Source organism: Vulpes lagopus, chromosome 6 (genome assembly GCF_018345385.1).
Source record: "Vulpes lagopus strain Blue_001 chromosome 6, ASM1834538v1, whole genome shotgun sequence".
NCBI lineage: Eukaryota > Metazoa > Chordata > Mammalia > Carnivora > Canidae > Vulpes > Vulpes lagopus.
Genome location: NC_054829.1, coordinates 80,948,132 through 80,973,428, shown reverse-complemented (window position 1 = coordinate 80,973,428; position 25,297 = coordinate 80,948,132). Strand labels below are relative to the sequence as shown.

Genomic DNA, 25,297 nt, shown 5'->3' with positions numbered 1-25,297 from the left:
CTTCATGTTTCACTAAGCAGTTACTCTGCTCCTTGGTTCAGCCATGGAGAGCTTCAATATCTGACAAAAATAGGAAAACACAGCAAAGATTCTCAATGTGGCATTCTTCTGTGTGCATAGCAAAGGAAATGGCTCACTGGTTTTATTTCCTCTCATTGACTTTAAAAAAAACAAACAAACACAGATTTATTGAGATATACTTTAAATACCACACAATTTAGTTCTTTTTACCTTTCACTGATCCAGTTTGACATTTGTCTATTATTGTGTGTATGTGAGTTTTTTGTTTGTGAATTCTGAGGTTTTTCTCCCCAGAGGTAATTAAATCTGATCCTGCAAAAGTTGAGATAGCCTTTGTAGCAATGATGTGCAGTAATTACTGGTAGAAATCAGACTGTTGCAAAAGTGGAATTTATGTGTGGCATGACCCTGGCTTGACTAAGGAGGTGTATGCAAAGTTTCACTTTTCTTACACAGGAGATCCATGTCTAACTGGAAGCTGTCTAAAGCACTCTCTCTGGAGATGATTCAGCTGAAGGAGAAGGTGGCCAGATTTTCCTCATCATCCCCCTTCCAGAACCTTGAGATTATCGCAACACTGGGCGTTGGTGGGTTCGGAAGAGTTGAGCTTGTAAGGGGTTTACGTTTCAAGCATCTGAGAGAAGCCTTTTGACTTTTTTTGTTTTGTTTTGTTTTATATTCCAGTGTATCTTGGAGGAAAATATGAATTGTTGTTGCTATCTTAAATGTTGCTTTGAACTGAAATTAAGAAAGTACATTTTTCACTCTGTGTATTGTATAGTAGCAGGTCTGTGCTAATTAAGTAACTTGTAGTAATATAGCTGCTATTTCATGCTGCTTGTATCACATTTTGTGAGGTTTTAAATTATAATTATTAGGTAACTTATAATGATACCAAGTAAGCATTCCCAGAGGCTATAAAACATTAAAAATGTATTTTGTCACAGGAAATTGTGTATGCACATAAACTCATGACACCTTAACTATATACTGAAGGAAAGAAGAATGTGTCCAGTGGAAGTGCCATAGAAATAAAATCTTTAATATGATAGTTCACACAACTCCACTGCCATGTCTGTATTTGGCTTCCTTTATCCTATCTTGGGGTTGCTCAAAATTTTCTATCTGAAAAAAAAGAAGAGAAGATGACTGTAAAGGAATATTTGAAGAGCAGCCTTCTGTAGTGTTGATCAGAACAGCTGGGAACCTACGGCCTGATTTTGGTTGTGTTTTCCACATCACCACCTTTCTGAGCTTTATAACTAGCTTCCAAGGAGCAACAGAGTGGTACTGTCAGATCAAGTGCTCTGATGTAGAATGGAGATCTGTGACCTTACTGGATACAGATGGCTCTGAACCCTTGGCTATTACCAAGCCCTTCTTTGCCCAGCAAATTTTTAACAATTCACTGTACATTCACCTCCGGGAATTATGCTGACGCCTTCATCTGCTGGATGGCTCTGGACATGAGCACATCTGAAATGCTGTCAGGACATTCTGGATAGTACATTTCACACCCAGTCAATACTTCCTCTCTGATGGGTGAGGAGGAGAGAGAAACAGTTTCTTAATAAGCCAAAGAGTATTTGTCATATTTTTTTATGCCATGTGGAGAGACAAAGGCAATATCCATCTACAGTGGTATTTTTCACGAAAGATCCTGGCAAAAGGATGGAATTAGCAATGCTGAGATTTTTTTATATAGTTATGTAATAATAATTGAAACAATAATTCTACCATTGATTTAAAAATCCTAGGCAGCACTAATGGCAAATGTAAGCAAAGTATGAGGTGCAGCCAAATCTGCAGTTTCATTACTTGTCAAATATAGTCGGCTTATGGAGTTTTAAGCCTAGCTGAATAAATATCTATTAAAAATTTTTATTTCCCTTCAAGGGAAAATTTTGTTTGTCCATCTAAAGCAGCAAGCTCCAAAAGAATTTTCGGCACTCATGGAAATGTTCTATCCTTCTGCTATCCAGGAGGGTAGCTACCACCTAGATGTGGCTGGCAAGCTTTTAAAATGTGTTTAGTGAACCTGAGGAACTGGATTTTTTATTTTAATTACTTTAGAATTAAATAACCTCATGTGACTAGTTGCTGTCATATTGGTTAGTTAAGCAATGGTTTTCGATTTAGTATGTTTTGTTTTGAAAATCAAGGAAGAGAAGCCTGGGTAATTCAGCAGTTGAATGTCTGCCTTCAGCTCAGGGCGTGATCCCAGAGAGCTGGGATCGAATTCCCACATCGGGCTTCCTGCATAGAGCCTGCTTCTCCCTCTGTCTATGTCTCTGCCTCTCTGTGTGTCTCTCATGAATAAATAAATAAAATCTTTTAAAAAATTAAGGAAGTAAATGTTAAGAAAAAATTTGGCAATTCTGGTCAGCGTTTTTCATATCACACACTCAAAAGTGAATAGATTTCTAAACATTAAATCTAACTAGAGTTTGTTTTTCTTGTTTTAATGCAAATGTTTTTAGGACCCTGTTCCAGATATGTGAACTCTTTTGGAAATTACAATGAAAGGGAATGAATAAAACTTAGTTCCCAGAGTTAGATAAGTGGTTAAAAGGTTACATACTGTTTAAATGTGAAAAAAGTTCAACTCTCATTGGTTAATGTGTTTTATATAGATATTGTAAATCTTTACTAGTAAGTTAATTTTGAGGGATCTCTCTGTTCTTACATAGGTTAAAGTGAAAAATGAGAATGTTGCTTTTGCTATGAAATGTATAAGGAAGAAGCATATTGTTGACACAAAGCAGCAGGAGCACGTCTACTCAGAAAAGAGAATTCTAGAAGAGTTGTGTTCTCCCTTCATTGTGAAGTAAGTGAACATTTGTCCCCCAGAATTTAGAATGGTTTCATGCCAAAGAACAGAAAAGGAAAAGGAGGCCCCGCTCTGAATTCTCCGTCCCTGTCATAGCAACAATACATAAAATGTTAGAAGTTTGAAGTCTGGAGTCAAGAGTTCAGGTTTTTTATTCTCAAGTAAATCTTAGGAAAATGAGTGTGTGTGTGTGTGTGTGTCTGTGTGAGAGAGAGAGAGAGAACATAAAATTACTGTGGAATAGCTTGAATGGATTATTTAATCCATACGTACTGCAGAATTTGGGAAGCAAAGAATTCATTTGAAACCCCCAGGGGACATGCTACTGTTGAATTTCTGTAAGAAGTGGCGTTTGAGCACATGTAGGCTGCCAAGGAGGAAAAGAGTGTGGTCCTAGCAGTGCCTAGATGATGAAAGATCCACCTTCTAAAAGTCACTATTCTTTTTTTTCCAGAGTTTGGAAGAGAATTATGTTATTCTAGGCCATGGATTTCTTTACTTTCTTTACTTGTGAATTCATGAGTTAGTGTAGGCTAGTGAAGACATGTATTTTCATACATGTCTTAGGCATAAAGTGTAGCTTTAGTGATTTCCAGGCAATGTAAAATGCCCCTATAATGAATAGAATTTTTGTTTTTTGATCAAATACCTTGAGAGAATCTTCCTGTCTATCTATATTCCCACACCCACTTGTTTTCAACATTAAAAAGTTTGAACCCAGGCAATGCTGGCAATAGAGTCATCCAATTATTTTTATATTAACTATGTTCCCAGAATGCCCCCCTTTCATCAATAATTCATTAATGAACTATCATGAGCAGCTTCAGGGCATGAATTAAGTTTTATTCTTATTCTCATTTCCAGCTCTCTGCAAAGTACCTGGCATATAGTAGGGAAATAATATACAATAATAAATATTAATGACAGCATTTATTGAGAAATTAACATGTGCCACTCTTATAAACAAAATATATATGATATGTATCATATATAATATGTTTAATATATATTTAAGATAAGTTGTATTTGTTTTCATGTCATATATGCAGACATATAACATTAAATTAATATATCATTAAAAAATAAATTAATATATCATTAATATAAAATCAAATGAATATATATATTCATCTAATCTTTATAACAGTGAGGTACATGTTACGATTGTCCTCAAGAACATTAAGAAAACTAGGTTGCATAGCTAATAAATAGCCAGTCAAGGATTCAAGCCTAGGCAGCTTAGATTCAGAGCCCACACTGAGCTGCTAGGACCTACAGCCCACCCTAAGCTACTTTACTAGATTGCTTCTGCTGTTTGCACATGATCTGCGTGCTCTGCTGATACCCAGTGTTAAAATGCAGTACCTTGCCCAAATCCCACATCAGGATTGAGGCTGTCATTCCTATAGCTTCTGGGAGTGTTGTCAAATGAGGACTCTAGCTCAGTCCCTTCCTGGTCATTGCTCTAAGGTGAAGAGATTCACCTTGCCCAAGATCACACTCTGTCTCCAGTTACAGCCTGCATCCAATGATGGTAGAGCTCCTTGAGTTGAGGCTTTCATTGAAACTAGAAATTAGATCATCTCCAACTCTCGGCTGCCCAGGTGTGTCTTAATCCTTCCCTAGGGGGCTTGTTCCCAAGTACACTACCCACTAAACTTACTGCTTACAGGTCTCCATCTCACACTCTAGTGTTTGAGACCATCCAGAGGACATAAGACATGAGCATAAAGGGAGTTCATAAAGGAAATGTATGCAGAGGTCTCTGGGCTTTTGGAGGGAAGAGAGGCCATATTTGGTAGATGGGAAGATGAGCTGCTTTATCAGGCCTCTGAACTTCATCTTGAGGAATGGATAACACTGTTACAGTGAAACTAAGATGCAGAAGGTCAGTCTGTGTGTGCAGGGAGGGCAGTCTAAGTGAAGGTGTTAACACGTGCAGAAGCAAGACAGGAAGAAAGACCAAATAGCATTCAGTGAGAAGTCCCATGTAGCTGGAGGATGTTTGGAATGAGATGAGCACCAAAGTTCCAGATGATATTGATGATGTCCTTAAGCAATTTTAAAAATCTTTTAAAACTAGATTTGCAATAATAACCATGTTTTTATGTGTCTTCACAGATTATATCGTACTTTCAAGGACAATAAGTATGTCTACATGCTTCTGGAGGCCTGCTTAGGTGGGGAGCTATGGAGCATATTAAGGGACAGGTAATGAAAAAAGAATTATAAATAATAACTCACATCTGGTCTAAAGGAGGCTTTATTCATGATCACTTAAAGATAAAGTCATTAAGAAATGATCCTGAGAAAATATTATCACCTAATAAAATAGTAATGATGGTGTTTGGTGTTTTCTTAGCTAACATTGTAATAGGCACCCTATAAGGTGGTCATTGTCATTACTATATTAGGGATCAAAGAATCACAGGCCTTGAAGGAGTGTGAACTCTCCTCAGTCACATGGTTAGTGTAAGGCAGAGTAGCTATAAACCCAGATGTTGTTGATTCTGAATCTCTACAAGGGAAATGAAGAAAGGGGTAGGGAGTGCTGAAGCAGAGTGAGACTCCTGCAAAGATTCTACATAATCAAAACCACAGATGTTTACTGAGCACCACCAGAGTGCAAGGCTCCATTGCAGGAGTTCTCTAGACAATGTAAACTTTTCTACCCAAAAGGATAAAAGTATAAACTTTTACCCCAGTAAGTTTAGATTTTATTTGGAAGATAACATGATGTGCAGTTTTAAAACATTTCATTATTTAATGTGTAAACTAAATGGGACAGAGAAGTTGGCATTTTGCAATTAAATGGAAGTGAGTGTTTTAGACTGTAGAATTGGAGGAGAGGAAAGATATAAAAATGTGATGAAATAGAGAAGGCTGGACCTACCTTCTATGGATGATCAGAATTTGGAAAGGCAGAGAGGAAAGGAAATGGATGAAAAATACAATAGGACAGTTGAGATAGGATTATGTCTCTTTGTGGATGATTTACAGCAGGATTTGAGTAGAAGACAAAGCTGGCAAAAGGGGTTGGGAAGGTTGCATGAGGTTGTGGAGGTAAATGCCAAGCCAAACATTTGATAGTATTACCTGGGCCATTGGTTCTCAACCCTGGTTCTCATTGAAATCAAGTGAGAGCTTTACAAAGTAAAAATGCCGGGCCTTTAATTTTTTCTTTATAAGATTTTATTAATTTATTCATGAGAGACACACAGAGGCAGACACAGGCAGAGGGAGAAGCAGGCTCCCTGTGGGGAGCCCAATTTGGGACTCCATCCCAGGGCCCCAAGATCATGCTCTGAGCCAAAGGCAGATGCTCAACCACTGAGCCACCCAGGCGCCCCAAAATACGGAGCCTTTAATGGCAGAAGATGCAATTTGGTTTATCTTGGATGGGGTCTAGTAAATTACCTCGCAGGCAAGTCTAGTGTGCACTCATGGTAGAGTATCACAGACCTAGGTAATGGGAAACCTTTGAGCATCTAAGAAGAGATGGATGTGTTGTATTTGGAAAGTGTTGTTAGATGCATCTGAGTGAGGAAAACTGGGGAGGATGAGAAGATTTGCACGATACCTATGGAACATTTGCATCCTCCACCTCTGCTTCAACAGGTAAATCTGTTTAGAAAGGGGAGTTTGTACTATCTGTTAGGTGCTGTGTCTGATTCCCAAACAATGCTGTTCAGTTAGTAGTAAATCCATTTTACAGATAGGGATGTGAAGCTCAGAACAGCCACACAACTTGCCTGAGGACACGGGGATGGAAGAAGCAGGAGTCAGAGGTAGTTTCTCTCACTCCAAAGCCACACTCATACTACTCCATTCAGCAAATCACCACCACATTTTAATAACTCAGTGTATAAACCCACATGCAGTGCTGACACAGGGCAGCTCTAATATCATCAAGGTGCACCAGACAGGGAAGAGTTATGCCCCTATATCTACATGGGTTGTTGTTACATGTTATACCAACAGGAAATGAAAATGATCACTTGAATCATTTTTTAGTCAAGCAATAAATTACAGAAGTCTGCTCTATGCTCTCTGTGAAAGTAGTTGCATTGTCTCCAGAGTTTGCCACAAGTGTCTAAAAACAGTCTTGTTTTCTTGTTTCTATTTTACGTACCCACGTATAATCACCAGAAACAATTGTTTGGATATAGACATTTTAATTTGAGTGAAGTCTTCTCAGTAGCCTCCAGTATCCCCCTAAATTACTTTACCATCATCAGTCTAATTCGTTGCCACTACCAAATGCTTTTTAGTGTCGATGCCCTACAAAATATTTATATTGTGTTGATTTCTTAATGTAATAACTGACACCCGGCACAGACAATAAATATGAGTGTGTCTAGAGTACTAAGAGGGAAAATGATTTCATTGCAGAGGCAGCTTTGATGAACCCACCTCCAAGTTCTGTGTCGCTTGCGTGACAGAAGCATTTGATTACCTGCATCGACTTGGTATTATCTACAGAGACCTGAAACCAGAAAACTTAATTCTAGATGCTGAGGGTTATCTGAAATTGGTAAGACAAATTCTTAACAGTGTCACGAGAGACACTTCTAAATACAAAGTTGCATCCTAGTTGCAGAATTTTTAATATATTGAGACATCTGCTATTTTCACCCTGCGGGGAGAATATGGCCTGTGACATTGGCACCCTTAACACAGGGAGAAGTGTTATGAGCACATTCTTTTTGGACTGGGAATTTAATGTTTCAACTATATTTGTGACTGCTACTAAGGATTCACATAACAGAATGCCGTTAACATTGGATTTTGCTAATATTTTTACAATGAATTTAAATAGGTTTTATTACATTCCTGAGACATACAGAGACTGGCTGTAAGGAGTAAGAAAAGAATATGGTAGTCTGTCCCCTTGTCCCAAGATAGTCACTATCTGTATAGGAAGGAAAGATAAACATATGAATATTGGTATGTTTTTTTTTTTTTTTTGTCTTTCTAGGTGATTCTAAAGTATAGTCAGGGCTGAGAATCACAGCACTAGAGTATAGGCTCCTTGAGGACAGAGATTTTCCTCCTTATCCATTTTTATAATCCTCTGATGCCTAACACAAATCCCCTTGTGGGCCACACTACCAGTCACATAAACTACTTTCAGTGCAAAACTGTAAGAGAACTGGGCAGTCATAAGGTGGGGAAGAACCAAAGCACCTTGGACACTAGGAGGGAACCCCATCAGGTTGGGGAGCCCAGGCTGTGTTTTCCTGAGTTTATCTTGTCAGTATGTCAAGGGCATGAAACCATCCCTGAATGTAACATTTACAAAGATGTGAAAAGTTTCTCATGTCAGGACTTTTCATACATGGAAATAATAATAGCTATCACATCATAAGTAATTTAGTATGTTGCATATCAAGACCTATGTTAAACATTTTGCGATTAGTATATTTAATAAGTGATGAGGTAGGTTTTTATCATCTACGTGTTACAGTGTTTTTTAGCCTTAGGAATTAAACTTATTATGTGTAATTGCTAAGCGATTTCTCTTCACAGTAAAGGAGTAAAATAAGTCCTTTCATGTGAAATCTGGTGAACTTCCAAGAAACATTTTGATCCATTCAAGCTTTATTTTATCTGTGAAAGGCAGCTTTGAGAACTGAGGAGTTATTAACACAGGCCTCAGTCACTCCTCTTCTTCACAATTTCTTCATTGGCTGTGCTTCTTACAGCTATTTAGGGAAACCCTTTGGAGTATTCGAGAACTAAAACCATCATAAGGGATGCAGACTATCCATTAGATCATTCCTTTTTCTTCATAGCTGTTTTTAAAAAATCGGTAGCATGTTTATCATTTATAGCCATAAATAAATATCTCTCCTGTTAGCTAGTATTATCCATCTATCTAACTCATTTACCAACAAGCTAAATGAAGAATGATGAGTAAAGCCTTTAGAGATTAAAATGTAAATGTTGAATATTTCTATTTCTAGCTATGTATCAAACCAGATATAAGGAAATTGTCTCACTAACAAATGTCTAAAAATACTAGATGAAACATGAAGAGCTGTATTACATGCATGACTGGCTTTATAAGACAGCAGTGGGATTCCCCCGAGGTTGGGAATCAAACTTGAGCAAGCATTTCGTCTAGATCAAACAATGAAGCTGCTGTTTTGTGGGCACCCAGCAATCCGAGATGGACTAGAGGTCTGATTTTAGTAGCTGTACCTTGTGAGAACAGGATACCAACTTTTGGACCTGGGTAGTGTGGGAAGTTGAATCAGAGAACATTTTCCAGAGCCCAGAATCACACAGTTTATGCTCTCAGAAAAATGGAATGCAAGAAAAAAGATCTCATTTATAAAGATAGAGTGCAAGCAAGAAAACATGCTCTTCTCATTATTGAGCTCTTGGTAGGGTAACAAAAGAGTCTCCTTTAAGAATTCTTGGCCATAGGCTCGTCTTCACGGAAGTCGGGTGCTCGATCTTCAAAGATGGAAAACCCCATGCAAGAATTTGAAAATGGATTCGTGTTGGTAGCATGCCCAACTTTTCAAGAATCAATGTAAATACTGACTGGACGAATGTACTCTTAACTCAGGATACAAAGAACTCCCGAAGATATAGTCCCAGAGAACATGATCTCACATTAAAAAAATAAATAAGACAAAAAGTATATATGAGGGACAAAAGGTGCCATGAGCATTATTTGGAAGGCAATTAAGTGCTTCATATATTGGAGTAATCAGATACAAAATGTAAAATAATTACATCTAATGCCTTTTAAAAATAAGAGAAGGAATGACAAATGAGTAAGGAAAAGAGAAAAAAACCTAATAAGTTTAGAAAAAAACTGGTAAGTAAAACTTTTATTAAGGACTTAAGAAGAAAAAAAAAAAAGGACTTAAGAATATAATAATTGAAATTATATATTTAAGGAAGTCTCATTAATGATGGAGCAGCTTGCATTGGACTCATCTTGCTAGATTAATTATAATAGATGTCTTAAAATATGTGAAGGAGAGCAACAAAAAGTAGACATTTAAATCTTGAGAAAAGGGAACCATGCTGGGTGAAAAATCCATATTGCTATAGCTGTTTAAAAGCTGTTTGTTTCAGGACACATCTTACTGTATAAGGTATGGGGCATAAATCTTTAGTTAACATCTTACCTAACAGTGAAATACAGAACATTTTTCCATTAAATTGTCAACAGGGTAAAAGTATTTTTTCTACTTTTTTTCAACATTATAACAGAGGTCTTAGCAAATGAAATAAAAACCAAGACAATGAAATGAAAGGTCAAAGATGAAAAAAGAAGAAGTTATCTGTCTTTTTCAGACAACATGATTGTTTATGTAGAAAAAGCCTAAGGAATCTACCAAAAAAGTTCTGGACAAATAAGCATGATTACCAGTACAAAGTCAATATATAAATAAAATTATATGTCAATTAAGTCAATATACAAATTAAGTCAATATATAAACTCTATTTTTATGCTAGCAGTAAATATTTATATAAATGAAATAAAAATATCATTTATAATATCAAAAATCATAAAATAAACTTGAATACATTTAATGTGTAAAAATGTGTAAGAACTCCACATTGAAAACCACAAAATATTACTGAGAAAATAATATATAACTAAATGGTAAAGTATACTATGTTCACATATTGGATAACTCAGCATTTGATAAAAAGTCCATTCTCCCCAGATTAATTACAGATTTAAGGTCATTGTAATATAAATTAGAGCAGGTGCAGTTTTAGAAACTGAGGCACTCTAAAATTTACACAGAAACACAGTTTAGAAAAATTAATAACCACTTTGAAAAAAGAAGAACAAAATAGAGGAATTTATAGTATATAAACTATAAACTATAAACTACAGTAATCAATGCAGTGTCATAATACAGGATAGACAAATAGCTTAATCTAATAGAATAAAGTCCAGAGACAGACATACGATCAACTGATTTTTAGCAAGAAGGGAAAAGCCAGTCTTCTGAGCAGATGATGCTGAAACAACTGGATATGCATATGTGAGGGGGAAAAACGAACCTGCTCCCACCTCACACAATGAAGAAAAATTAATTCGAAATGGTAATATGGTAATATTTTCACTCCATTGGGTAGGCAGAGATTTCTTAGAATACAAATAGCAGTAATTTAAAAAATTTCAGGCTGCCATAATAATACCATAGACAGGATGACTTAAACAATTAACATTTATTTCTCACAGTGTTAAAGCCTAGGAAGACCAAGATTAAGGTGCAGGCAGATCTCGTATCCGTCTGGTCAGGATTCGCTTCTGGGCTGGTAGAGAGCTGCCTTCTCATTCCTTCACTTGAGAAAGACACACACACACACACACACACACACACACACACTTGCACACACACAGTTGAGGGGGGTGAGCTTCTTATAAGGTTCAAATTATGTAATGAGGGCTTGACCTCATGATTTGATTACCTCCTAAAGGCCCTACCTCCATATACCATCCCAGTGGGGATTTTGCAACGTATACATTTTGGGGAGATACAAACATGCAGTCCATAATAATTGGACTTAATCAGAATTAAAAACTTCTTATCATTAAAATACATTAAGAAAAAAATAAAGTACATTAAGAAAATGAATAATCATGCCATAAACTGGGAGAAAATATTTGCAATATATATTAATATGACAAAGGACTTGATTGTATTGGGAAATATATAAATAACTCCTACAGCTCAGTAATAAAAAGACAACCCAACTAAAAAAACAATAGTCAAAGATCTTGAAAAATCACTTCACAAAAGAAGACATAGGAATGATTAATAAGCCCTAACAGTTGTCATCAAGGAAATGCAAATTAAAATCACAAAGAGGAACCATTTCATAGTCACTAAAATGACTACAATTTAAAAGGCTGACAATACCAAGTGTTGGCAAGGACTTTCCCTTAAATTTCTAGTGGAGAAAGAAAGGTATAAACTGTTTGAAGACTAGGTTATCTATTTTTTATTGAGTCAAACATAAACCTAATCTAGGATTAAAAAAAAAAAAATCAACTTCCAGGGAGAAACTTCACTCCCTGGTATTTATCTAGGAAAACTGAAACCGTGCCTTCCAAAATCTTGGGCAGGAATGTTCATAACAGCTTTACTTCTAAAAGTCCCCCAATCAGAAACAGCTCAAATATCTGTCACCAATAAGATGTATAAACACACGGCGGTAGTACTTCAGCAATGGCATGCTGCTCAGCAGTAGAAAGGAATGAATTACTATAAGCAACAATGTGAATGAATTTAAAAAACTATGTTGAACAAAAGAAGCCAGATACAAAAGAGTATCTTCTCTATGATTATATTCATTGACATTCTAGAATCATGGTAGAAATCAATACAATGGTTGCTTCTGGGAGAGACATTTGATTAGAAAGAGGCATGAGGGAACTTTCTGAGAGAATGACTGTGTCTGTATCCTAACTATATGGTAGTCGTGATTATATGTATAATCGGCAACAAAACTCAGTGAACTAAATGCCAAAAATCTATGCATATTATTGTTTGTAAGTTATACATCAATTTGAAAAATGTAATAGGTTAAATGTCAGGTGATTCACAAATTAAGAGAAAATCAGTTCACAGAAAGATGAATTTAAGTAATTTACACAGAATGTAGCATAGAGACACAAAGAAAAGGATAAAAAATAAGAGAGCAGAGTGAGAAGTTCTTAAAATTATAAATCTGTTTCCAAGATAAAATAATATTGGAAAATGAGGGAAAAGCAGTATTTAAAGAAACAGTAGCCGAGAATTTGGGGGGATTATAAGAAACACCAATCATCACGTAAAGGAACCCAAACAAATCCCATCTGGGACAAATTGTATTTGTTGTAGCTCCTATCTTTGTATAACAAATCACCTCAAAATGTAATGGCTTAAAACCACAAGAATCATTTATGATCTCTCATGGTTTCTGTGGGTCAGAATTTGGGGAGTGGTTCAGCTGGGTGGTACTGACTTGAGGTCTCTCCTGAATTTTCAGTCAGATGTTGGCTGGGGCTTCAGTCACTTGGAAGCTTGTCTAGGGCTTGACCAGGGCATCCAGATCCAAAGTCACTTAACCACATGGCTGGGAAATGGATGCTGGCTGTTATTTGGGGGCATTATGAGCCTTTTTAGAGGTTGAATGTCTTCAGTGACGTGGCAGCTGGCTTCCCTCAGAGTGAGTCATCCGAGGAAAAGCTACAATGCCCCCCCGCCTTTTTAAAGATTTTATTTATTCATGAGAGACACACAGAGAGGCAAGAGACATAGGCAGAAGGAGAAACAGGCTCCACAGGGGGAGCCTGATGCAAGAATTGATCCCAGGACCCCAGGATCATGGCCTGAGCCAAAGGCAGATGCTCAACCACTGAGCCACTGAAGCGCCCATACAATGCCTTTTAGAACCTACTCTCAGTCACATCCCAGCGTTTCCAGCCCATGCTGTTGGTCAGATCTGGTTAGGGCCAGACCTGTTTTACTGTGAAATTTATCGTGGGAGGGGACAACAAAAACAAAGTATCAAAAACTATCAAAGTGAAATGACAATTTACATAGAAAGGAATAAAACTTTGGCTTTCAGTTTACATCACAATAGCAACAAGAGAATCCAGAATGCAGTGGTAGATATTTAAAATTCTAATAGAGGGCAACCCGGGTGGCTCAGCGGTTTAGCGCAGCCTTCAGCCCAGGGCATGATCCTGGAGCCCCGGGATCAAGTCCCACGTCGGGCTCCCTGTATGGAGCCTGCTTCTCCCTCTGCCTGTGTCTCTGCCTCTCTTTCTCTCTGTGTCTCTCATGAATAAATAAATAAAATCTTTAAAAAATATAAAATAAAATAAAAAATAAAATAAAATTCTGACAGAAAATAACTAACAAACTTGAATTGTAAATCCAGGGAAACTATCTTTCAAAAGGGTGAAATGAAGGTATTTACAAACAAGGATGAAGGGTGTTTGCTACCCTTATACAAAGGATGTGCTTAAGGGAGTGGAAAAATGATCCCCGATGGAGGATCTGAGAAAGATCCTTAGAAAATGATCCCCGATGGAGGATCTGAGAAAGATCCTTAGAAAGATGGTAAACATGTTAAATCTCTTTAAATATTGGTGCAAAGTAATCATTCTCATTCCGCTATCCAGTATTGAAAATGAGAAAATGCTAAATAACTCAACAGCAGCAGCGTGAAAACCAGGAGTTGGTATAATTGGAATTAAAGTAGGAAAAAATATCAGTCATTTTCAAAGGAGACAGCAAGAGAGACAGAAAACCTAGGAAAAGATCCAAGAGAAAGCGCCCTCCAAGAGCAGAGCAGAAAGAAATCTAACGTGTGTAGACAGCTCTCCAGATCAAAATCAAAGATTGTCAGATAGATTTGAAAAATAAAAATCAGCTAGATGCTATTTACAAGAGACAGACCTAACACATGAGGCTGCAGAAAGGTGGAAGTGAAAGGGGCAAAAAAAATATGTCTGGGAAATAGTCAACAAATACAACAAATGAAATGCAGGTTTCGTTATCAGAGAAGCAGTATTGCTAGAAATAAAAGGGTTATCCTTGGATGGCGAGAGGCTCATTTTGCCAAGATGATGTGAAAATCCTAATCTTTTATTTACCTATTAGAATGCTTAAAAAATAAGCAGGATTTGAAAGAACTGATAAGTAGAAATGAACAATTATAGGAAATTTTGTTACATCTCTCTCAGAAATTGATGGAACATTCAAACCAAATATCACTAAAGCTTTAGAAGATGTGCACAACACAATTAATAAACTTGATCTAATGGGCTTATAGAATATTGTTCCCAAGAGTTGAAGAAAAATTTTATCATCCATTAGGGCCATGAAGCAAGTGTTTCAGCAAATACGAAAAAGAGGAATTAGGTTGCCGGCTGACAGTCCAGCCAACCTGTTCCACTGAGAGTTCCTGAGGGGATCGTGGTAGAGATGGGGGGTGATGGAAGTGCCTGGTGACAGCACAATAAGAATGCACATCTGGGTGATGGACACTAAGCTGTCCAGCCTTGGACATCAAGTCTTTGAGGATGAAAGATTATGTAAGACTTACTTTGGCCTCATTCTACAAACTTTTATTAAGTGGTGTTTTTCATCTTCCTACATAATTTCTTGGCTATATCTGTGAGGGATCAGATATCTAAGGACAGAAAGAAAGGAACGATGGGAATGATGTTTTGTTTTGTTTTGCTTTGTTTTGTTTTGTTTTGTTTTCCAGCAAAGCATAACCAGTGAAAGCTTGGGGGAAAAGACTTATGTAAAAAGAAAGATCTGGGTTTTGGAAGTGTCTCTCTAGAGGGTGTAGAGATGTGCCTTTTTGTGGTAATTACAGAGGATGAGTTTGTAGTGAGGGATGAAGACTTCATTCTCCTCTTCTTCCTCAGTCCACAATTGAGATTATCAGCCAGATTTGTTTCCAAATGAATGCTACCTGGTCCATACTGTCTCTATCAGTAAACACACTGAGAGGAAATCAAGAATTAGCAGATATTACTAAAGAACATGAAGAGTCTCATGTCACCGTGTCTCACCCACTTATCCAATGATTTCCTCAATCTTTCTATACTTTCAAGGCCAAGGAAAAGTGATGAAAACAATTATGATTAATAGTCTTTCTTTTGGTTATCATGATTGAATCAAGGACAATAATACGGTGTAGGACAGTACTTAGAGTTTAAAGAAAAATCTACCTTATTCTCAACCCTAGCAGAATTAATGTAGTAGTTTGTCTTCTTGGGTTTGCTTAAGGAAAGACTTGGTAGTAATCTAGTAAATCAATAAACATTCTTTATGGTTGTGCTATTAACTCATGTGAGTAATACTTTTCATGTGGTAATAGAGCAACTTAATCCTATAGTGAATATTATATAAGAAAATACAATGTAGAACATATTAAATGTTGATATTGCTGCCTACTTCTTTATGACCTACCTTCCCCTCTATGGCAATAGCCCCATGAGGGCAAAAATTGTGCTATGGTATTTACTGCCGGATTTAGAGCATTGCTTAGCATATAAGAATGAGTGAAAGGTCAGAGGGGCAGCTACCTCCTCGCTCTGAAAATAGGAGCATAAAGGTTTTGTTCACTGATGTCAATGTATTTAAGTTAGAAATTAAAAACAAAATTTGAAAAAAAAACAGGAAGAGATAACAAAGATCATAACTCATCTCACTGGAATTTTAAGGATATTTCAAAATAACTCAAGAATCGGTGAAGAAGAAATTTTAACGAATATTATAAAACTGAGCTGCACAATAGACACTACATATCAATACATGTGTTTGCAACTAAAATGATAGAGTAATATTTATAGTCTTAAATGTTTCCACTAGGAAAAAAGAAAGGCTAAAAATTAATGAGCTAAGCATTCAACTTAAGAAGATGGAAATGGGAGAAACAATAAAACCAAAGAAAAGAAGGAAAAGAATAAAGTTAAGAATATTAATAAAATAGAAAATAAAAGGGATACAGAGCCAAAGGCTGATGTTTTGAAAAGACTAAAAAAATTAACAAACTGGAAATACTGATCAAAAGAGATACAGATAAATACTATTATGAATGAACATAATTAAAATTAAAGCAGAGATTTATGTGGATTAGAAAGTATTTGGGCAACTTTATTACTATATATGAAATACATATTTGTTTATATGTATGTTGTAAAAATATAGTTAGGTTCCGGTGAAGGCTCTTTCTGGTTTGCAGATGGCTATCTTCTCACAGTGTCCTCACATAGCAGAAAGAAATCATCTTTCTTGTGTCTCTTTTCATAAAGGCACTAATCCTATTCATGAGGATGTTACCTTCGTGGCCCAATTACCTCCCAAAGGCTCACTTCCAAATACCATTATATTGGGGATTAGAGCTTCAACATCAGAATTTTGTACAGGCATAGACATTCAATCTATGGCACACCACATCCAGAGAATTCACCTTAAGGATTTATAATACTAATCAGATGTGAATTCTTTCAGAAAGCAGTAAGAGATAATTTCCATCTTATTCTGTGAGGCTAGTATAAACTTGGTTCTCCAAAGAAAACTCTGGAAAGCCAATTAATGTCCCATCTAGCTTATAAATTTACTGTAAAAATCATAAGTAAAATATTAACAAACTGAATACAAATTATAATGAGACATCATAATCATAACAAAATTGGATATATCTCAGAAATTTAAGCACAGTTTAACATTAAAAATTCTTTAAACCAAATCACCATTTCAGTAGATTAAAAAAGAGAAACAATTCTATAATCACCTCAGTAGATGCAGAAAAATTTTTGGTATGTTTCTACATTCAGTTATGATAAAATCTTAGCAAACTATGAATAGAAATAAATTTTATTAACCCAGTGAAAGATACCTCCTAAAATTTGAAGCAAACACTGTACATAATGATGAAGCATTAGGCATATGCTTTTAAAAGTCAGTAAAATAAGCACTTCTATATTTTACTGGAAGTTCTAACCCAATGCAGAAAGATATAAATAAAATTTAAAAAAAGTTGAGACATAACAAAATGTGTTTTCCTATGTGATATGGTTATATAGAAATCCAGAATAAAACAACAAATCATTAAAACTAAGTAAATAGTTTAGAATGATTGCTGGATATAAGATAATAAGATATAAGATATAAGATATAAGATTATATAAGATAATATAAGAACTCAGTGTATTTTTAAATATCAGAAACATAGTTGGTAAATAGGAATAAAAGTATCATTTTTTAAAAGCATACAAAAAATATATGTTTACATAACAGAAATAAAAATATAATGTATCTAGGAATAAATCTAACAAAAATGTGTAAGCTTTATTGAGAAACTTAGACAAATTTATAGAAAGACATTAAAAACATGTAAATTAATAGGATCATTCTTTTTCTTCTGGACACAGAGTTAGACAACATATCCATCCTTCCTTGTGCCTGTTATGGCCCTGTGGCACAGTCTGGCTAGTGAAGTGTGAAGTGGTTGTGCACCATGATCAGGCCTGGGCTGAGAGTAATCTCTGTGGATAATCACTCGTAGTCTTTATGACTTGTGGCTAACAAATACTGAGATCTGAAGTTGGCAGAGCCTTAAAATGGAATGAGCCAAGGGTGCCTGGGTGGTTCAGTCAGTTGAGTGTTTGGCTTTTGATTTTGAGTCAGGTCAAGATGTCAGCTCAAGTCACAATCTCAGGGGGATGGGATTGAGCCCCACCTACATCATACTTTGTGCTCAGCAGGGAGTCTGCTTGGGATTCTCTCTCCTTCTCCTCTCCCTTTGCCCCTCCCTCTGCTCACGTGCACATGCTCTCTCTATCCCTCTCTTGCTCAAATTAATAGATCTTTAAAAAAAAAAAATGGAAGGAGCCTGTGTCCCTGGCCCAATGCCTAGAGATCCCCTACTGCTCAAGAAAATTCATTATGAGAAGTAAATTAATGTAGAGTTTAAGCTTTTATACTTTCTTAGATATGTTTGTTACAGTAGCTATAGCATTACCCTAAATCCGAAAGATGTATTAGGTTTAAAAATAGCAAGACTCAATATCATAAAGATGAATAGTCTCCAGAATGATCTACAGATTAGATACAGTTCAGTGGAATTCTAGCAAAGCTTTTCATGAAGTTTGGCAAGCTGATTCTAAAGTTTATATAGATTAACCAAGGACCAAGAATAGTGAAGACATTTCTGAAGGCAAACAAGAAGAGGGTAGGAGGAATTTCTCTCAAATATTAAAACTAGTTATAATACTATAGTTCAAACTAATTACTAAGGTGGGGGGAATGCAAATTAAGTCACAGTGATGTAATACTTACAAATGAAAAAAATAAAAGTTGATGTCATTAAAGGATAGTAAAGATGTAGAGCAACCGGAACTCTATGCATTGCTACTGGTGAAGAAGGTGATAAGAGAGTACGGTCCTTAAAGAAAGTGATTTGACATTGTGTAGTAAAATTGAATATACCATGTCTTTGATCTTGTAATTCTACCATTTTCTATGTACCTCTGCTGAGTAACATGGAAAATGGTATTAATAGAAACATTTTAATCATAGCACACAGATATAGACAGATGCCTATCAACAGCATAATGGACAAAAAATCGTATGTTAATTCAGTGGTGCATGATATGGCAGTGAAAATAAATGTGCTCCAATATCAATTAAATTCACAAATATAATTTTAAATGAAAATAGGCCATTTGCCCAAGAATAGTTATAAGATTTACCTAATTTTTTTTAAAAACAAGAACTTACTTTACTTAAGGATTTTTTAAAGAGATTTTATTTATTCATGAATAGTTATAAGATTTACCTAATTTTTTTAAAAACAAGAACTTACTTTACTTAAGGATTTTTTAAAGAGATTTTATTTATTCATGAGAGACACACAGAGAGAGAGGCAGAGACACAGGCAGAAGGAGAAGCAAGTTCCAGGCAGGAAACCCGATGTGGGACTCGATCCCGGATCCTGGGATCATGCCCTGGACCGAAGGCAGGCACTCAACCACTTAGCCACCCAGGCGTCCCTACTTAAGGATTTTAAATATGGGGTATAGTTAGAAATGAATGCGGATACCTGCCCAACACAAAAGTCAGGGTGGTGGTGACCTCTTCTTGGCAGTGTGCAGTAGGTCACCATGGGAAGAGCACAGAGGGCTTCTGCATTGGCTCTGCTCTGTTAACCTGGTTGTGCGTACAGTGGGCTTTTATGCTCATGCTTTATTCTAACCTGCATATAGGTCACATTATTTTATATGTTTCAGTTTTTCCTAATATGACAGATAAAAGTAATTATCAGCTCCAACTATAATTTTTCTGCCAGACCATTATTAGCTGTACTTTTTAAGTAACAATTAAGCTTTTTCCACCAATGCGCTTAATATATGTTGCTTCTTTTCTCTTAAAAATCTCCTACATTCTCATCAATTTATGTATAATGGGAAAGTTCCCTTTGGAACCGGGATCAAGTCTCACCTTAAGTATCTGTGACCTTCCTAGACTTTAATTTTCTCATCTTTAACATTGGGATAATAGTCTGTAGCTCACCAAGCTGTTGTGAAGATCATACATATACATATACATATACATGTGCCTTTACGTATCTTATTAAAACCGATGTTAACAGTTATCTCTTCATTCAGATCTTTTTCACCAAGCAAGTGTTGAACATCTGCTATGTTACAAATGCTGTAGGGGTTAAAAAATGAATAGGATATAATACTTTTCCTCAAGGAGCTAGATTTTTTCACACACAACTGGAGGATGCTGCCATAAGGGATGTAACTGTGGAATATAAACAGTGTTAAAGTACCTCATAGGAGAAAGGAATTGGTTCTGTAAATTCAAGGAAGGCTTCAAAGAAGTGGTGGCATATGAGATGAGCCTCCAAAGGTTTTGTTTTTTTTTTCAGTTTGTGCTCATGCATGGAGAGCTCTCCTTCAATGTGCCCACTTTCTAGAAAATGCGCTAAGTATTTCGGGTGAGTCACAACACTTCCGTAAAGAATGGGTTGTTGCTGTGAAGGACAATACTTTAGCCTCCCTCACTCTCACTTCCATCCAGTGGAAACCATCCACTGTTGCCTGTTTTAGTGGATGGACATTAGTATCACAAGGACATGAAATCATCTTTGGTTGTTGCTGCTGACAGGATAAACAAATTCCGTTGTACCCTTTGTCTAGACTTAGGCGAAGTAGGTGCCCTGAAAAGTCCACATAAACATTTTTTTGGAATGTTATGTCCCCATGAATCATTTGGCTTAATTAGACTGGTAATTCTGTATCCATTTTTTATGTGACCAAGAGAACCAATATCTGACAAACTTACTGACCCAGAGGAAGACTTCTGGGAAAAAGCAAGTATGTACTGGACCCAGGCACAAGCAAGCTACAATGCTAATTTTTCTATTTCTGAATGCTGCAATCACGACTACAAATTGAGAAGCATCTTAAAACCTTCTAGTTCATTAAAATCTTTGAGACTTGATGTTTTTAAACTCTCAACATCATGTAAGCTGCTTTTAATAATGGAAATTTAATAGAGACTAGAGGAAACGTGTGTGGCTTCTCTGGATATTCTTCTTGAAAGCTCAGTTTTGTTAGTAGAATAAAAAAAAAAGGGATCCCTGGGTGGCGCAGCGGTTTGGCGCCTGCCTTTGGGCCAGGGCGCAATCCTGGAGACCCGGGATCGAATCCCACGTCAGGCTCCCGGTGCATGGAGCCTGCTTCTCCCTCTGCCTATGTCTCTGCCTCTCTCTCTCTCTCTGTATGACTATCATAAAAAAAAAAAAAAAAAAAAAAAAAGTGTGGGTCTATTTTCTTGCCTTCTAGAATGATCCTTTAAAACTTAGTTAGGACATGTATAACTCTTCTTTCTGGGGTTTCCCAGAGCAACATATAATCCGTTCTCACTTCCTGTCTCTCTTCCCCTCACACACAGTGGCCCAGCCATACTGGCCTTCCTGCTGATCCTTGAACTTACCATGCATGTTCCCAAAGGCTAGGGCCTTTACACTGTTCTTTCTCTGTCAGAATCACTTTTTCTCAGATTTTTACAGAGCCCTTTTTCTTATTTCACTCAGATTTCTGCTAAAATCTGCTCAAATGTTACCTCCTCAGAGAGCCTTTTCCTGGTCACCCTATTTAAAGTAAAATTCCTATTGATCTCCATACCTCACTCTTCCATATGTTTCTTCATAGCATATGTCAGTATCTGGCATTATTACATATGATCTTCTAATTTTATGCTTGTTCTCTTTCTCTCAAATGTAATCTCTGAGAGGACTGGGGCTTTGTCTGTATCCTTGGTGCGTGGTACATACTAGTATTCAATAAATATTCAGTGAGGGAAGGAAGGAAGGAACTTACATTTCTGTTGCCTGGAAGAGATAGTATTAAAAAAAGACTGAAGCTTTGTGCTGGAATCCATGGTGGTACATGACAGAGGTGATGTGAATGCTTATAGAAAATACACAGAGTAGTGCCTGGGTGGCTCAGTCGGTTAAGTGTCTGCCTTGGGCTCAGGTCATGATCCCAGAGCCCTAGGATCCAGCCCCACATTGGGCTCCCTGCTCACTGGGGGATCTGCTTCTCTCTTTCCCTCTGCCCCTCCCTCTGCTTGTGATCTCTCACTCTCAAATAAATACATAAAATCTTAAAAAAAAAAATACACAGAATTGGACATGAGAAGATCTGAGGCCTTCTTTATTCGGCATGTGATTTTGGATAGGTCTGAGTGTCACTTTCCTCTGACCAAATGGATTAGACTAAAGTTGATAAGATCAAAGAAATGTGGTAAGTTCTCATAAATCCTAGAATCTTAATATAATTATTGCCATCTCTGTGGGTCGATATTCAAATACTACAAAAGCAAAACCAGCTATTCAAATTAAAATTCAGCATTTTCGGAGCTAGAAAAAGTCTTCTAAACATCTAATGAACTTCCAGTCATTTTTAAAAGGAAAACTTAGATGCAATGAAAAAAATGAGTTGAAAGGCTATTATAAAACAACAATATTTCCATATGTGCATACACAAAAAATGCAATTATACGCATTGCCTTCCTGTCTCTTAAATTTCAGTCTTTATAAAATTAGCTAGGATTTTTTCATATTGGTTCTTTCTCTGAGGAGTAAGTATATAAGCTAATCTCAGCTGGTTACAAATTTTAATTTCATAGTATCCCTAGCCATCCCTTTGATGAAATCTTTATGAGTCATTTTGTATGGATAAAAGAAAACTGTAAAAGCCCACTTCAGTTTAGGCTGTTTAAATTCCCTTTTTCTAATAAGGAAATCCTTGCTGTTGCATGATAAATACTAAAAAACATTAGTAAAAAGCTGTTTCTAAGAGCTTAATTTAAGGTACAACAAAGACTGTAAATACAAGGATTCAAATAAATAAATGAGGGTTGAATTTTATAGTTCACTGGCATACTCTTTTAGGTGTGGGCCTATTTTGATATGTTAACTTTATTTTTTTTTACTCAATATTATTGCCATATTATAGCATAGTCCATGCATAATGAAACTATTAAAGTGTTCATATTGAGGACTAGGTATAATTTGTGTGTCTGTTTACTGCAGAGAGGTGAAAGGTGATTTTATTCAAATAATATCTGTATGTATTAGAGATGAAAAGTACATATGCTAAATAACTCCTGTGGACAGAAACCTCCCTATCAGTCATGTATGCTGTCTCCATTCAATGAGCAAGACTTCCTGTTGCTCCAGCCTTCCTGGCCATCTCAATTCTGTGCCCAGACTTATTTAGTTCATTGGAAATAGTCTCTGAGAAGTGGAGGGACCTGTTCTGAAATGACGGATGATGGTAGCACCCATTCATAACCCAAGGACAATTTCTGATCTGCAGTCAGGCCTGAGCTCAGATATCACCTCCTAATGACATCTCTCCCAGTGGTCTTCTCCCTAATACTCCAGAAGTATATATTTTTTTGGCCTTCTGTGTAATCTTCTACTATATCATGTATCACATGAAGTGATATTAGTCACATATGTGTAAGTATTTCCAACACTCTGCATTTCTCCTTCTCAGCTCTGTATCTATAAGCCTGGCACAGGGCCTGGCCAACAGAAAGTGGGTGCCAGCTGGGTCTTTTCAGAACAATTCAGTTCCTGCAGGTGTTGTTCACCACTAGCTTGCCTGAAAAGGCCTGAAAGTGTACATAGTCAAAGTTGAGATGATGTGATTCTGGCTTTGTCTTTGGAATGCCAAAATGTAAAGGGTGCAGACATTGTGCATAATGGTTTTAAAGATTGATCTGAATTTTAAGACTCCCCTTTTCTCAACAACGGTCCCTTTCCCAAACTCTAAATTTTCTCCATTACTCTTCTTTCCATGATGGAGCTTAAAGTGCACTGGGGTCGATCACTTCCCCTTTCTCTCCTCTTCCTAATGAATGCCACCACCATTGACTAGAAAATCATTCATCTGCCTCCTCTGAGCTTCATAATTGTTGTAATGGTCTATACTTGCTAAGCGTTCATCTCATCTTCTAGGGGTCATGGACATAGAGGTGTGTGCATGGAACAGTCTCCAGTGTAACTTAGATTTTTACCTAGTCCTGCAGAAGAATAAATGAGAGGGCCAGCGGTGTGTATTTGTGTGTGTGTGTGTGTGTGTGTGTGTGTGTAAAGGGGAGGATGGAGGTGTAGGACAAAAAATAGGAGAAGCTAGAGGGAGACTTAAAGAAGAACATGAGTTTTATGGTCTCTGAAAATGTCTTTGATGTTCTTTTCCAGGTTGACTTTGGATTTGCTAAGAAAATAGGATCTGGACAGAAAACATGGACATTCTGTGGGACTCCTGAGTATGTAGCTCCTGAAGTCATTCTCAACAAAGGTCATGACTTCAGTGTGGATTTTTGGTCCCTGGGAATTCTAGTGTATGAGCTCCTAACTGGCAAGTAAGTACCTGCGAGTTCACACAAGTATCAGATAATTTGCTAATGATAGAATAGATATCATTTAAGAGTTTAACATTTTAGAAATGCTTTTGATTAAGCATGATGACTTTTCTCATTTGTATATTTTACATATGGTAGGCTTGCTGGTTTGTAACATGGAGAAAACCTACAGGAAAGTACAGGAAAGAAATAAAGAATTGCGTTGGTTTACCTAACATGGCCAGGCCTGTTATTATACAGGCCTGTATAATCATATATATTGTATAATGTATATATCATTAAATGTGGGAAGGTTTTGGTAAGAATAAGGAAAGGAAGTGAAGCTGTGGGCCATTCTTATTTTCTCTCATAAATATTTTTTTGTAATTGAACAAACAGTAATCATGTTTCAGTTAAATCCATTAAACAGGGATCCCTGGGTGGCGCAGCGGTTTGGCGCCTGCCTTTGGCCCAGGGCGTGATCCTGGAGACCCGGGATCGAATCCCACGTCGGGCTCCCGGTGCATGGAGCCTGGTTCTCCCTCTGCCTGTGTCTCTGCCTCTCTCTTTCTCTCTGTGACTATCATAAATAAATAAAAATTTAAAAAAAAAAAAATCCATTAAACAATGAAAGTACATTTAGCTGCATTCTTCCATCTTCCCAATAAATCATTAACCAGAAAAGCTAAGAGAAAGGAACATTGCTGGATTTAAATTTTAATCTCCTTGTCAACTGCTTTCTAGAGGTGCTAATGAACAGAGACCAGACTCAGCAGGAGGTTTAACAATTCAAGTTGAATTGTCATTCCTGGAGGGATTAAAAGGCTAGATTAGTGAATCCAGTATCCCAAATTTTCAACATGCGTGCATGCATGCATAAACAGGCACACACATTTACACCCACACATGCACACACACATACATAGGCTCTATGTAATATTATATTGTGAAGCAATTACAGTTTACAAAGCTCTTATATGTGTATTTCTCAATTTAGTTTGCACAAATTTATGTAGCAGTTAAA

At 36.7% G+C, this 25,297-nt stretch overlaps 1 protein-coding gene across 5 annotated transcripts in view; it reads left to right on the top strand.

The window, feature by feature from the left end:
- Nucleotides 1–25,297, top strand: part of PRKG2 (protein kinase cGMP-dependent 2) — a 102,486-nt gene that overhangs the window by 62,382 nt on the left and 14,807 nt on the right. For 4 of the 5 annotated variants that reach the window (XM_041759733.1, XM_041759732.1, XM_041759736.1 and 1 more), the window contains 5 exons: nt 478–631; nt 2,712–2,848; nt 4,973–5,062; nt 7,244–7,385; nt 24,131–24,294. In XM_041759733.1, the coding sequence (XP_041615667.1) occupies nt 478–631; nt 2,712–2,848; nt 4,973–5,062; nt 7,244–7,385; nt 24,131–24,294 (687 nt within the window). Of the gene's footprint in view, nt 1–477; nt 632–2,711; nt 2,849–4,972; nt 5,063–7,243; nt 7,386–24,130; nt 24,295–25,297 lie in introns of those variants that run through there. The other variant, XM_041759737.1, reaches the window with a different exon arrangement.